Source organism: Antennarius striatus, chromosome 18 (assembly GCF_040054535.1).
Source record: "Antennarius striatus isolate MH-2024 chromosome 18, ASM4005453v1, whole genome shotgun sequence".
Classification (NCBI taxonomy): domain Eukaryota; kingdom Metazoa; phylum Chordata; class Actinopteri; order Lophiiformes; family Antennariidae; genus Antennarius; species Antennarius striatus.
The window spans coordinates 19,910,076-19,924,866 of record NC_090793.1 but is presented as its reverse complement, the minus strand read 5'-3'; the positions used below and the strand labels follow the sequence as shown (position 1 = coordinate 19,924,866).

The window sequence follows — 14,791 nt, the reverse complement described above, 5'->3', positions numbered from 1 at the left end:
TTGGTAACATTGAAGATTTTATTCTGATTATGGATTATGGATTCATCTTTTATCAAATCTGTGTAAAACAGAGATTGCAATGATGACGTAAGCTTGTTGTTGACTTTCCCAGTCTGAATGACTGGGCAGAGGAAGGGGGAGGGGCGTCGTTAAACCACAGCGCGTGGTGACCAGGCAGGCCAAAATAAGCGGCGGTGGGGGATGGGCGGGCCGCTGTTGTTGTGACTGGTGCTTGGCTGCGGTACAAACTTCCTGGGGCCTCGGGGTTTTTTTTCTATTCCGTCCCACAGTTCGCTTACAGCAACACGAGTGGGTCCTTTTTATTATGAACTTGTCAGACTGAGCGGGAGTTAACGCACTATCAACAATCATCTTTGGAAAACCGCGGGTTTGGTGCGTTTGGGAAAGCAGGTTAGTCATAATACAGTATGAACAGCGTTTTTACTGTACTTCGACTCGATTTTAATAAGAATTAACCCGATAAATGGATAAATAAATAAACTAACCTACTACCGTGTTTAACTGAAGGGGTATTATGACTCGAAACGCTGCTTTTTGTCAAGGTTTGGTTAATCGTCATATTGAGTTTTAGCTATTGGCGGTTTCGAACTGTAGTTACACGCAGCCCATTTTCGCCTGTCGGGTCAGCCCGCTGTGTGGAGTGTCTGGAGCCGTAGCTGGCTTCTTAGCGCCTGGCTTTAGTTGTATTATTATAAGCTAATGCTAATTAATTTATGTGTGGAAAAAGATATTTCCTACAATCGATTAAACAGATAACATGGTGTGATTTGAACACAAGAGCTGTGGAAGATATCGCCCGTTGAAAGGTTTTTATCCAAGTAGGTATGAGATTATAGCAACACTTATTAGCTTAGCATGCTAGCCTGAGCCGACTAGCCGCATTAGCAGGTTTTCTAGTGAAGACCTCGCGGTACACGATGTTACCCTATTGGGAAATAAGATAATTTAGATTATTATATTTATTAGTTATCTAACATAATTAAAAACAGTGACGACCCACTCGACATTTATGGCATTCGTTTGGTTTACAAGTGTTTTATTGACACGCAATCAACGAAATCTCGCTGGCAGTGTGTGACCGTCCGACCGCAGCCGAGGCGACACTAACGTGTACGCGTGTTAGCCGGTAAGCTAACGTTAGCTTACGCTAGCTTACGCTACCTAATGTTAGCTCACGTTAGCTAACGCTAGCTGAGGCCAGCTCACAGCGGCGTGGATCGATCACGGCGCTAATAACATATAGATTATAGATTATGACCCCACGATCACAGTGTGTTATGAGACAATTAGTATGAATTGTGTGTGTGTTTCATAATTGATCCCAATGTTACCTCCCAAGTCTCCGTTAAATTTCCATGACTACAATTATCATGCGATCAGTTCCTGATTAAAATGATTGGAAAATAGTTCATAGACACGTTATTACAGTGTTACTGAGGGTTTATTCAGGGGCTTTCTTCCATAGATAACACACATGTCCTACACACTGTAGGTTACCGTACACACTGTAGTCCTCTCAGCCCATTCAGCCGTTACCGTGCGTGGGGGATGGGTCGTGGGTCGGTGCCGGTGGATCAGGGTGGTGACATAAGTTGCGTGTTTTTAACTCGCACGAAATGATTCTAACCCGAGGCGAAGATCCAGCTTCATTACCAGAATAATATCTGAACAATCCTGATGCAGCAGATGGATAAAAGTGTGACATCCTATGAGAAAAAATGTTTATTATCCTCAGTAAATTAGCAATTACACATTCATACACAAGGGCATCCCGTTTAATTACCCCCCTCAGGGCAGAAACATAATGTTTAACACAAATAGGCGCAGGCGGTGTTTAGTTTTTGCATTGCTGACCCAGTTTCTGTCATTGTTTGTTGACACACCCCGTAGTGAAGAACGCCTCACCTGCTCGGTCACGTGGCTGCTGGAATGTCATTTATAGTGGAATGATCACAGTAATTATAAAGTGAAGGTTTGACAATGTCTATACGGTTAGTTAATGGCTGAAGATTCAAGCACAGAACAAACAGTTTTAAGGCGTGACTGAGCATTTTGAAAGTGCCTTCACAACAGAAACGACATCCATTATCTCATTACAATTTATAATCTACATGTAATTCTGACGTGTGGTGTTTTTAATTTCTTCCTCAGGGATTGAGGGTTATTCCAGAGTACTATGCAGCTATGATGTGTATCTGAGGACAGCTTGATCACATGGGTGAGTATTTCCCCGTTAAACGTCACACTTTGTGGGACTAGAGTTTTTTCCTCGCCTACAGACATTGCTTCAATGACGGTCATTGAAGTCCAATGATCAAACATTGCTGCTGGAAGATCATGTTGCAGTAAAAGTTGTGTAAGGAGTTGTAAATTCAGGTTACGTGTTGGAGTGGCTTTAGTTGCACTATAGTGATCTGTTGATAAGAATATGTGCCAATAGAACAGGATTTATGACAGGCTGTTTACAATAGCCTTGGTCTGGAATCTGGGTCAAGGTGCATCTCCAGGAAATAGTTCTCAGATCGGTGGAGGAATGTGCTCTCAACCTGACCTTCTCTTTCCATTTGTAGTTTGGTACTTCATGGATTTATAGACGTGTTCATCAATGACTTTGGTTTGAGTTGTAAAGTTTTTTTCATTGAACAGATGTTTTATTACACTCACACATACACACACACACACACTCCTAATTTTATTAGGAGAATAAGAGGAAGTATACTTTATTTGGTGGAAAATGCACTGCTTTCCATCCTTTCATTCCTGTCAGCTGTATGAATGTTTTGTTGAACTTGTTTGTTTCTAGTGTGTTAAATCATTAATGGAACACCCGCTGTGACCTGAACGGTGGATGGCTGAAGTTCTTCGCATGTTCCTATCTTTAGTAACATGTTTCACAAACCAGGTTTCCATCCTCAAGGACTAGCCCTTGTTGGTTTTTAGACGACAAATAGTCCCATGTTACTTATTTTACTTTCTTTTTAAGAAGATTTTTAAGAGATCAGTGATGTTTGTCTCGCTTCTTTTTGCCACGACCTTGACTGCGGTCAGATAGAGATGTCTCTCAGATTGTCCATTTCTAATTAAATTTGTAATGAATAAATGTTCATGGTGTGATAACCCCAGAGGGCAGAGACTGATGACTTTATTCGGTAGTCTAAATAAAAAAATCTGACATTTTGTTGTGGAAAAAAAAACAACTCTCTTTTGTTTTTTTTTGTGCAATGACAGTAAAGAAAGTGTGAGTAAAAGTTTGCAGTCGTCCCGTCCCCACTGGAATCCCCGTGTCTCGGTTATCCTCAGGGTCCTGGTCGTGGTGACGGTGTCTTACCGTGGTGTGGTGGTGTCTCTGGTCAGACTGGTCTCAGAGGCAGCGACTGGTCCCAGTGCAACACAAAGACGGTTGGGGTTAAATTGGTCTGCAGAGATCTACATTCTAACGTTGAGTTTTTGAATTTATGATTCTGATCTGATCCTCTGATACTTCAGGATGTCATTCTGCAGATTTTAAAATAAAACTGAGCCATCCATTAGCACAGTTCCTTATTGATTAGCCGCAGGCTCACCTGACTGACTGCTTTTTTATCACACCTAAAACTGAAAATACAGTTATTACAGTTCAGCCTGTCAGGTCACGACATTCATTTTGCACATATAGGAAGTGATTTGTCTAAGCATGCGTGAGATATTGATTAGTGTTTATTTATATAACCGTCAGATGTCGGATCGATTGGTGGAGGAGGGGGCCTGGCTTTCTCCTGCTATATTTATGTGCAGCCACAACACGGTATTAAGTCAGCTGATCTTCATGGAAGGGTTAAAGTAGACGTGTAGTTGGAACTTGGGTTGACTTCCTGGTTAGGATGAATAATCTGCTGGTGTGGAAGTGAATTCTATCGCTAAATAAAAACTTAAATGAAATGTGTGCTTTACTAAACTAAACTAATCTAACCTAAACTAAACCGTGTTTGGCTGATTCGGAAACAGCATCATGAATCTGTTTCCAAATCATGCAGTCAGAGCAGAATGTCCCTTTTGATGCTGCAGCCCCACCTGGTGGATATTTGAAGGAACTGTTCTAACTTCTATTACCCGTGAAATCCTTTCTGATAAATTGATTATGTTGTGTTACTTTTTTATTCACACGAAGCAAAGCAAGAATTACAACATAAGATGTGTGCAGGATTACTTTGAATCACAATATAGATGAAAAGAGGAGAAATGGCATTTTCTTAAAGAGACAATAAAAATAAATAAATTGGAGAATAAATATGTATAAAATACCAGAACTAGTCTCCATCATAATAAGTCTCTGAATAGCGTTCACCCCTCTGGGGTGGCGTGGAACCTCTTGAGTTCCAACCCCTCCAAACGTTCCAGAGGGTCAGGTTTCTGCACCGACCACAGCTTCAAGCTGCTGGCTCGTCTCCAGCGGTGTGGCCGGCAAAAAATACACATGCAAATAAATGAAACGTTACAGAACACGATGGCAAGCTGGAAGCGTGTAAACTTTTGAGCTTATGTATAGATATTTGTATATACGTGTACACAATCCATGCATCTGCAGACATCTTGGTGGGTTGGTGTTGGATGTCGGCCTGTGGGATGCAGCAGTGGGCTGTCGTAATGGAAACAGTGAAAGTTCTGTCCTGGTTTTGCATAAATGTGGAGCCTCAATGGAAGGATTATAGGATCAGTTGAATCTGTGTCTATTGTACGTGTTATTGGCCAAAAGAAGTTTCCAGGCTTCGTTTTGAAGCCTGGAAGCTCCTGAGTTTAGAAACGATAGAAATAAATCCTCCGTCCACAACAGCCGTGAGGCGGTTGTTTTACCTTCCTCCTCCTCTTCCTCGTCTCAGTTCCATTTGCCAGTTTGGTAGTGAGGTACTCGGTGAACTTGTAGTGTAAGACCGTCCCTGCTGTGTGTGAGGCAGCTCACATTTAAACCTGGCCAGCTGCCCACACACACACACCGCCGTACTAATTATATCCAACTATGTGTCAATGGGATGTTAATGCACTGTACAAACTGCAGCTCAGTGAATTTTTTAAAAATTCATCTCTTCAATAACCATCCTAATGGCTCTGTTCTGTGTCGGTCTAGGCTCCTAACGTGTGCTGACCCAATGGTTTAATCACCAGGACTGAAAATGAGCATCAGCAGTGATGAGGTCAACTTTCTGGTGTATAGATACCTGCAAGAGTCAGGTCAGTGGTGTTTTTTTTTAACATTTATCTCTCTGCAGATCAGATTAAAGATGATGTAAACACACTTAGAAGTGACACACTTCTTTACTGAGCTCCATTTGAATTATTCATGGCCGCTTCAGGCTTCTCCCACTCAGCGTTCACCTTCGGCATAGAGAGCCACATCAGCCAGTCCAACATCAATGGAGCCCTGGTGCCTCCTGCCGCCCTCATCTCCATCATCCAGAAGGGCCTGCAGTACGTGGAGGCTGAAGTCAGCATCAATGAGGTGGGACCCCACCCTAAAAACACCAAGAACTGGAGTCCGTTTACCATATCCAGTCGATTTGATGGATGATGTAAATGTTCGTGTGTTCAGGATGGAACCCTGTTTGACGGGCGACCCATCGAGTCTCTGTCCCTGATTGATGCCGTGATGCCGGACGTGGTCCAGACCCGGCAGCAGGCCTACAGGGACAAGCTGGCCCAGCAGCAGCAGCAGGTAGCGGCGGCGGTATCGGCGGCCGGCGGCAGCAGCACGGCGTCGCAGGGAAGCACAAAGAACGGAGAAGGAGCCGCCAACGGGGAGGAGAATGGGCCCCACGCCTTAGCCAGTAAGCTAGCTGATGCTCGTAAAACCGCTTCTGAGCAGTTTGGCCCCCGGTCTGGATCAGCAGCAACGGAAGCTGAAAATCAAGGGCTTTTAGTCGCGCCTTATACTGCAGATAATGAATGTGTTCACTTGGGATTCCAACGTGCTAATAAGACCTAGCTACGATCTGCAGTTCCTACTTCCACCTCAGATTAGATGTTAATCTGGTTCCAGAGAATCCCGAGTCTGTTTGCAGTGACTCAGCGCGGCCACAGGTGTCAGGAGGACAAGCCCCTTTGGTCTTCCGGTGACGGCGCCGCCTGCGCTTTAATCCCACAGCTGTCAGCTGCTGGGGCCGGCGTTCGCTCAGCGCAGCGCCGTTTACTCGTGTCTGTTCTGGAAAACGTCGCCGTTTGGTTGATTTGATGAGATGGGAGGAAGACGGATGGTCGCTGCCGCTGGACCGCTCTGGTCTGGAGGATATTAGATTATGTCAGACCTCCGCCATTACCCAAATGGATGTAACTGCCCGTCTGGTTATTAATGCGCTTTGCACATCCACTTAAATAAACCCTTTGTGTGTGGAAATAAATAAATCACTTCAAAATGAATGGACTGTTTCGTTGCATCCAGTTTCTGTCGTTTACCTGTCGTTGTCACGGCGATGGCATCCTCCTGCTGCTCTCTGATGTGGGTATTCCTTCTCGCTCCTTCCTCCAGATCACCACTCGGACATGATGGAGGTGGACAGGGATGTGGAGATCCCCCAGAGTAAAGCCATGGTCCTCAGGGGCCACGAATCAGAGGTTTTCATCTGTGCCTGGAACCCGGTGAACGACCTCCTCGCCTCCGGGTCAGTGTCTCGTCAGCATCGCTCTGTGCTTTTCTTGAGTCATGCAGAGTCTAGCATGCGTCAGCGTTTCTGGAAGACAAGCTAGTCACATTAGCATTGTTTTTTGGGGGGATTTTGTCAGTGCAAGGAAATTTCAGACATGCAGGGGAAGGTTTGCATCCCATCATTGTTTTTTTTAATTTGCAAATGCAATTTGAATGTTTGTGCTTAAAGACAAAATTTTTTTAAAAGTTTGTTTGAAACAAAGCAGGACAAATATTTAGCGCATGAATGCATCTGACAGCTGATTGAGCCAAACACACAGCTATTAAATTACACTGTTATCCCGTTTATCCGGTAAAGGGAGTCGAACGGAGGCACGTGATTGGATGAGATGCACCAGCTGAGCTTCCCCTTACAGCTTTTGAAATTCATCGTTCATTGTTCCGCCCAACTGTCAGTCCTCGCTCTAAATCATGATTAGCAATTAAGTGTTGATCTGTAATAACGTTTCCATGACAACAAACGGATCAGAGCTCCTCCTGAGTGGAACAATTGATTTAACAACCAATCGGATTTATCGCTCAGCTTCTAAATGTCTTCATGTTTTATCCTTCCTGAATCAATAATAGAACTCTTGTTAAAAGTTCATTAATTCAGACGGGAGTAGAGCTGGATCCACAGCACCCACCTAGAGGGTCGTGACTTTCATTATTGTTTAAATCCTGAACATTTTAACAATGAATTAAAAGGTTCAGGATTTTAATTTTTTTTATTAAATTTAAATTAAGAAATTAAAATCTTGAACACTTTGGATTTTATCGAGTTGAGGTTCGATAAAAATACCATAGCGCTACAACAGACGTGTTTAAAGGTTTTATTAGAAGCAACGTCCACAGTTGCACAGATGGGTCGATGCATCTATTAATTAATAATTAATAAAGAATTGAAAACTAACTATTTATATTTCTTTTTCAGTTCTTTAAATGCTTAATAAATATATTGTAAATGTTTTGGGGCACCGAGGTGAAAACAAGGAATTAATTTGAACAAATAGTGGAAATATATTTGTTCAAATATTAGTGTTTGAAAAGTAACAGAGAAGTTGTTGCATGACTACGTGTGTGTGTGTGTGTGTGTGTGTGTGTGTGTGTGTGTGTGTGTGTGTGTGTGTGTGTGTGTGTGACCTGTGCAGGTCTGGGGACTCGACGGCGCGGATCTGGAACCTGAGTGAGAACAGCACCGGCGGCTCCACCCAGCTGGTTCTCAGGCACTGCATACGGGAAGGAGGGCAGGACGTACCCAGCAACAAAGATGTCACCTCACTAGACTGGAATGTGAGTGTGTGTGTGTGTGTATGTGTGTGTGTGTGTGCGTGTGCGTGCGTGTGTGTGTGTATACGCTGCAACAGCATGATTGTGTTTCTGTTCCTCTGAGTGCAGTTCTTAATAATCTAATTTAGCGTGTGTGTGAGGGAGGGGGCGACCGCTGCCCTGCTGAAAGCATTCCTTCCAGCCAGATATATGGGAGCAGTCTCCCCCCCCCCCGGTGGGGGAAAGGGGGGCTTTTATGGCACTTAGCTGCAAACTCATTTTCCTGAGTAGTGAACCCACAGCGCTAACGCCGCCTCCACACACACAACGTGATGTAAATGTGCCGCGTCACGCAAAGCAACGAGTGGATGGAAATTTGCTCAATACGATGTGAACGATGAGCACACACACACGTACACACACATACACACACACACACACACTTTAGCTGTGTGTTTGTGTTTTTGGAGGACCAATAGGAAGCCGCGGTTGTGTTTGCTAAAATGCAGTGCTATCGCACGGAAATGTGTGAGGTCTCCTGATCAGGATCAATCGGGGTTAGTCCATCACTAATATTTTAACTCTTTAACACCCAGCTTCATGTGAGCCTCAGTGATGGACAACCTGGATCAGAATATGCAAATCTATTTAGTTTATTTTTTCAGAGATATTTATTTGTTTTCAGACATACATATTTAACTTCTTTTTTTCTGACATATTTATTTAGTTGGGTTTTTTTCGGACGTATTTATTTATTTAGTTGTTTTTTTGGTTATTTTTTGGACATACAGTGTATCACTTCATTTAGTTTATCTTCTCCGGACATATTTATGAAGCTGAGTGTTTTTTGCTGACGCGACTCTTTCTTTCAGAGTGAAGGAACGCTGCTGGCGACGGGTTCCTACGACGGTTTTGCCAGAATATGGACAAAAGACGGTAAGAAGCTGACTTCCTGTGAGACGGTAACTGAGACAGGAAGCGTGTCGGTGCTGTCCGTTAATATTTAATCTGATGACAGGGAACCTGGCCAGCACTCTGGGTCAGCATAAAGGTCCAATATTTGCACTCAAGTGGAACAAGAAAGGAAACTTCATCCTCAGCGCTGGCGTGGACAAGGTGAGAGCGTCACGCGTGAGCTTTGTCCTGACGTGACGATCCTGAATGACAAGGCTCTCCCTCCACAGACCACCATCATCTGGGACGCCCACACGGGGGAGGCCAAGCAGCAGTTCCCGTTCCACTCAGGTGAGTGACAGGAGTCACCTGGGGCGGGCCGCACAGAGGATGTTCAGATTTACGTCCTGTCCTTTCACTCGTGTGTCTGTAACGAACGCCTGAACAACACGTGTGTGTTCAGCAGCGTGTCCTGTTGTTAAATTAAACCCGTTGTGGTTCCTGTCACCCCCCCACACACACACAGCCCCCGCTCTAGACGTGGACTGGCAGAGCAACAACACGTTTGCCTCCTGCAGCACAGACATGTGCATCCATGTGTGTAAGCTGGGTCAGGACCGACCCGTCAAGACCTTCCAGGGACACACGGTGAGACACACACACACACACACACACACACACACACACACACACACATCATGTGATGGATGTCTGTGTGGATTCTTGTTCATCCAGGTCACGGTCATCCAAAGGTGTTTCAGTCAATCCACTGGACAGGAAAGTTCCTGGAGCGTGTTTCACCTCTCATCCGAGACGCTTCTGTTCTTCTTCTGTTCTTCTTCAGTTCTTCTTCAGTTCTTCTTCAGTTCTTCTTCAGTTCTTAAGTTCCGCTTCAGTTCTGAAGTGAAGAAGCTTCTTGGATGGGGGCTGAAACTTCTTCAAGGAACCTTTCTAAAATCCAGTTGGTTGATTGAAACACCTTTGGATGAAACGGTTGTAGTTCTGTCTCAGCCTGCTGCTGTTCCTCTGATCCACTGGGGGAACATCTGACCTGCTTTACAGGACAGAATATACAAGATATATTTGACTCCTTTGTTTTGAGTCTGAATGACCCCCCCACCCCTTAAAGATCCAGGAACACGGTTGTGATCCACTCTGAATGTTTTCTGTCCTTCGCCGTAGAATGAGGTGAACGCCATCAAGTGGGATCCCACTGGCAGCTTACTGGCCTCCTGCTCAGACGACATGACGCTGAAGGTTAGGATGGGGAACACGTGACCCTGGGGGGGTTTGGTTTGAGATCAGACACGTCCTCTGACAGCCTGTTTCTCCTGCCTGACTCAGATCTGGAGTATGAAGCAGGACTCCTGCGTCCACGACCTTCAGGCCCACAGCAAAGAGATCTACACCATCAAGTGGAGCCCCACCGGCCCCGGGACCAACAACCCCAACGCCAACCTCATGCTCGCCAGGTGAGGCCCCCAAAAGCAGCAGGTTTTATTCAGACGTTAAGAGTAGAGAAATACGACGTCCCTGAACGTCAAAGTAAAGAAAGAGGTCATCGGCGTGTTGCAGTAGGAGAAGAGAACAGGCTTCCTGCTGAGCGTGTGTGTGTGTGTGTGTGTGTGTGTGGGCAAACGCACTCGGTGGTGTCAGGAATGCTGCTTGACTCCTTGTCCCCCCCCCCCTCCAACCCCCAGTGCATCGTTTGACTCCACGGTGCGTTTGTGGGACGTGGAGCGCGGGGTGTGTATCCACACACTCACCCGCCACCAGGAGCCCGTCTACAGCGTGGCCTTCAGCCCCGACGGCCGACACCTCGCCAGCGGATCCTTCGACAAGTGTGTCCACATCTGGAACACTCAGGTCTGGACCTTTAGTGAGTGGGGGGTAGGGGGTGGAGCTCCAGGGATAAAGGTGTCGCTGATGCTTTTGTGTTTCCTCAGACGGGGGCTCTGGTCCACAGCTACAGGGGCACGGGAGGGATCTTTGAGGTTTGCTGGAACGCCACGGGAGACAAAGTCGGAGCCAGCGCGTCGGACGGATCGGTGAGTGGTGCTGAGTCAGCGCTTCATCACACACACTTTTGGTTTTGATGCCAATCTTGTACACCTGAAGGTTGACCCAGGAAGTTTGTTACCGACCCGAAAATATCTGATGTAGACGAGGCTTCCTCGTTTTTTTTAGAGCCATTTTCACGTGGTTAAAATTAACCAATGGATGATTTGTGGACATCAAACTGTAAACTGAGCTTTCAGCCTCTGATTGATGCTGCAGTACCGGTAGTCACCACTAGATGTCGCCCCCTGCCTCTCCACTTTAACCTGCGAGGCTCAAACTGTCCAGACCAGAGATGACAAATCATTTCCTGGATGTTCACAATCAAACGCACCCGAGGCAGTAAAACGTCAGAATGACTCAGCGTCTCAAACTCACAGACACATTAAAAACGTTAAAGACGTCTGTCTGCCTGTAAAAATAACTTCGAAATAAAACGATTGGCCGGAGTCGTCGTCCGGACGACGTGCGGCTAAAAGAGTCTGGAGCTCCGCTGGTTCTCCTCCGCTCCCAGAGCGGAGAAGCTAAATGTCGTTATAACATAATGAGACGGGTTTAAACGAGTTATGGATGCTTGGCGTAACCATGGAGACGGTCGAGCGATGCTACCTGTGTGTTAGCGCTGTGTCGCCCTGCTAGCGTCTGCTTCAGGAGGCTCGCTCCACACGCGTCGTTCAGGTATACAGTGTGTGTTTGAGCCCCCCCCCAACAGAAAGCTAAACATTTACCCCCGCTGTTCTTCCAGGTGTGTGTTTTAGACCTGAGGAAATGACCCTCGTCGGGGGGAGCCATGGACCGACTACGAATGTGTACATAGCCAAAACGAGGGGCCGCCCCTGCCTGTCCACCACACTGCTGTAGTCCCGCCAGACGCCATGGCCCGCCATCACAGCCACACGGAACGCACACGCGAGGGGTCACGACCCCACCCAGACGGACCAGGCTGGACCCCCCCCCACCCCCACCCAAACAAACACACCGGATCCCTCCTGCGTTCCTCTTTCGATCCTTCGCTCCAGAATTCTGAGGATTCTTTGTCGGTCGGCGCGTGAACATCGCACATGGCGGCATTTCGTGTTCTTTTGGAGGGGGAGAGCAAACGTTTTCTGTTTTGTTTTATATGATTTATGGGGGTGGGAGAGAAAAGAAAGGTTCACAGCTTTTGGGGGTCGGGGGGGATCAGTCATCCTCCTCACGGCTGGAAAGAACGCAGCTGCAAATCTGTTCTCGCCCAATCGGTTTGTTCCGTTTTTGTAAACAGGACGTCAGAAGCGGTTCATCAAAGGGGGGAACTTCTTTTTTTTGGGGAACTTTTGACCCTCAGAAGTGACTTTCAGGTGCTCACAATCATCAATCAGGTGCAACAGCTGGAGGACAAACACGACGGGTGGCGCCGCTTCAGGTTCCCATCGACGAGCTCATTCCGCATCCAGGCCACGCCTCCGTTTAGCATCAGTTACCATGACAACGTGGAACAGGAACAGCCAGCATTCTGCCGTCGGGTCAGCTTGTGGGATCCGTGGAGGGGAGGAAACAGGAAACGAGCGTCACGAGCGCTCGCGTCCATCCATCGTCAATAATACGAGCCTAATCGAATCTGATTCGTCAATTAATGGCTTGTTCCTTCCCGGCGCTGAATGATGATTGGACTAAACGGTTCTAATTGCTTCCCGTTTCCCCTGAAACACGGGGTCATCATCATCATCTGGAGCGCCATCTCCTACTCACCTCCGAATCCAAACGGATGATTAGCGACGTCGGGGAGGGGTGGGGGGGTGTTTGGAGGGGGGCCCACCTGGCTGTTACATGTTTGTACTCCAATCACGGATCGGGTTTGGCGACGTCCATCCAGCATCAACACACACACACACACACACTCACACACACACTGGCGGGGAGCAGACGGGCTGCGTTCAGGCTGACGCACCGATAGACGGAGCTTTTTGTTTGTAGTGTTCAGAGTCGGCTCGAGTCTGTTCGTTGAAGCAGCATAGACTTGTTGTAACGTGCTGTCTGCATATAATATATATAAATATATATATAAATATAAAATCTATATCTGTGCTTTCACAGGCGTGTTTTTGTAGCCACTCCTGCGCTCAGGGTGGATTTTAAAGTTACGTTTTAAAGACGCTTGAACTCCAGTCGATGGGGGGGTTGTGACCATATGGAATGGTTGTTTATAAAATACCATTGGACAGTGATAGCTGAAACGAAACGAGGGGGCGGGGGTCCATTCTGCACTTTAGAGACTAAAAATGGAGAAACAGGGAGGTGTGTGTGTATGTGTGTGTGCGTGTGCGTGTGTGTGTTCAAGCGATGGGAGACAGAAAGGAATCGGAGGCGAGGGCGAGAGGTGGGAACCCCAGCTGACTTCATGGCATTCCAGGTCACGTGTGTGTGTGTGTGTGTGTGTGTGTGTTTGCGCCCCCCCCACCACCACCACCATGCCCGTACGACCTGACACACACACACACACACACACACACACACATTGTCTGACATTTCAGAGGTTTTTTGTTTAAAATGTTTTCCTTGTTTTAAAACGATTTTGTACGGAAGCTGGAGACTATTTTGGAAGTTTTTTATAACGGCGTAATCAACGATTGGACGATATTTCAAACGATGTCTATGACAGTGGAATGGTATTTTATAATGTTTTGTTTTTAGACACAAAAAAAAAAAAAGCTTTTTACACTGCATTCAAGCGTGTTTGCTATTTTCTGTTCCTACCAAAAGTACTGATGTTTTAATTCTTATCTTTGCTATGTTTGAGAGCCCTTGGAAGTTTTTTGTACTAATCAAAAACTTTTTGTAATTCTGATTTATTTGTAGTCACGTAAACAAAATGAACAAAAAAAAAAAAAGTAATGAAATCTGGATTTTAATTGTTGATTTAAAACACAGAAAAGGTTGAGAAGAAAAAAAAAAAGAGGCAATTTTGAGTTTTTATTTTCTCTGTCGTGCTGTCCCGGACATCACCCATTGTTGGAATCTTTCTGCCACCTCCTGATCGGACTGTTGGAATATCACTCAGATTTCAAGGTGGAAAATAAAATCTATTTTGATAATATCCGGTGTTTTTCTTTGGGGACGATGGGGGGGGGGTGTCTCCTCTGCTGAACGGTTTAATAGGTTGAGTGTGCTTTTAGCAGCCTTCTGATTGCCATTTAGATCAACAGAGACATGAGAGCTGTTTGTCTGCCGCGCCTCATTTTCATGATGTTTCCAAACCACTAATCTTCCATGAGTGCTGCTGTGGGTTCTTCATGCAGTTGTGTGTAGATTGATCACTTTTAGTCTCGCCGGCGTGGAAAAACACATCTTTTGTGTTCCTTGGATTTTCGTCTTGGATAATAATTCATAGAGGGGGGGGGTGTAAGCTGCACATACCTCATTTTTCACCCTGTCTTTGAAACATCCCATGATGCATCAGTCATGCTCAGTAGGATGTGACCTCTTGACAAGACTCTCCTGTAATCAGGTCATTCAGAATATTTTTAGATGTTGGTCTCCAGCGTGAAGCTGTCGTCAAATGAGGTGACGTTTCACCGAGATGTTATAAATAAATAAATAATGACAAATAAGAATCAAATCTCTAAACCTAAAAATTATTTAATCACAAAAAAAATAACCTTTTCATCAATTCAGCATATGTTTCAACGTTGTTCTGAAGTCTCTAAACGAATCGTTCCGGGTGAGAAAGGTTCCGCTGTTTCCGCACGACCCCTAACCTCAGCGGCCCAATCACCTTGCTAATGCTAAACAAACCGATGCTACGGGTCACGTGAAACAATCACATATCCTAGCAACGCGGCTCCCACACACCTGACGTCCACGCGACTTTTTCCACGCGGGGTGGATTCAAAGCATCGCGGGCGCGCCGCTGACATCGTG

At 45.9% G+C, this 14,791-nt stretch overlaps 1 protein-coding gene across 4 annotated transcripts; it reads left to right on the top strand.

Annotated features, from left to right (window-relative positions):
- Nucleotides 1–266: 266 nt before the first annotated feature.
- LOC137611836 (F-box-like/WD repeat-containing protein TBL1XR1) lies at nucleotides 267–14,384 on the top strand. 4 transcript variants are annotated; one of them, XM_068339952.1, is made up of 16 exons: nucleotides 267–411; nucleotides 2,173–2,239; nucleotides 5,123–5,226; nucleotides 5,349–5,494; nucleotides 5,585–5,819; nucleotides 6,518–6,650; nucleotides 7,825–7,966; nucleotides 8,815–8,878; nucleotides 8,961–9,058; nucleotides 9,127–9,187; nucleotides 9,363–9,484; nucleotides 10,019–10,093; nucleotides 10,181–10,308; nucleotides 10,537–10,702; nucleotides 10,783–10,884; nucleotides 11,640–14,384. In XM_068339952.1, the coding sequence occupies exons 3-16, from the start codon at nucleotides 5,169–5,171 to the stop codon at nucleotides 11,664–11,666; spliced, it is 1,557 nt and encodes a 518-aa protein (XP_068196053.1). In that variant the 5' UTR covers nucleotides 267–411; nucleotides 2,173–2,239; nucleotides 5,123–5,168; the 3' UTR covers nucleotides 11,667–14,384. The 4 variants fall into 4 exon arrangements, with proteins under 4 accessions (XP_068196053.1, XP_068196052.1, XP_068196054.1 ...); XM_068339951.1 differs by lacking the exon at nucleotides 267–411 and adding an exon at nucleotides 663–839; XM_068339953.1 differs by lacking the exon at nucleotides 267–411 and adding an exon at nucleotides 663–843.
- Nucleotides 14,385–14,791: the final 407 nt, after the last annotated feature.

Coding starts and splice junctions, on each gene's coding strand:
- LOC137611836 (XM_068339952.1), top strand. CDS start 5,169: ATGAGCATCAGCAGTGATGAGGTCAACTTTCTGGTGTATAGATACCTG. Junction 5,495..5,584: donor CTGAAGTCAGCATCAATGAG/GTGGGACCCCAC, acceptor TCGTGTGTTCAG/GATGGAACCCTGTTTGACGG. Junction 7,967..8,814: donor TCACCTCACTAGACTGGAAT/GTGAGTGTGTGT, acceptor TCTTTCTTTCAG/AGTGAAGGAACGCTGCTGGC.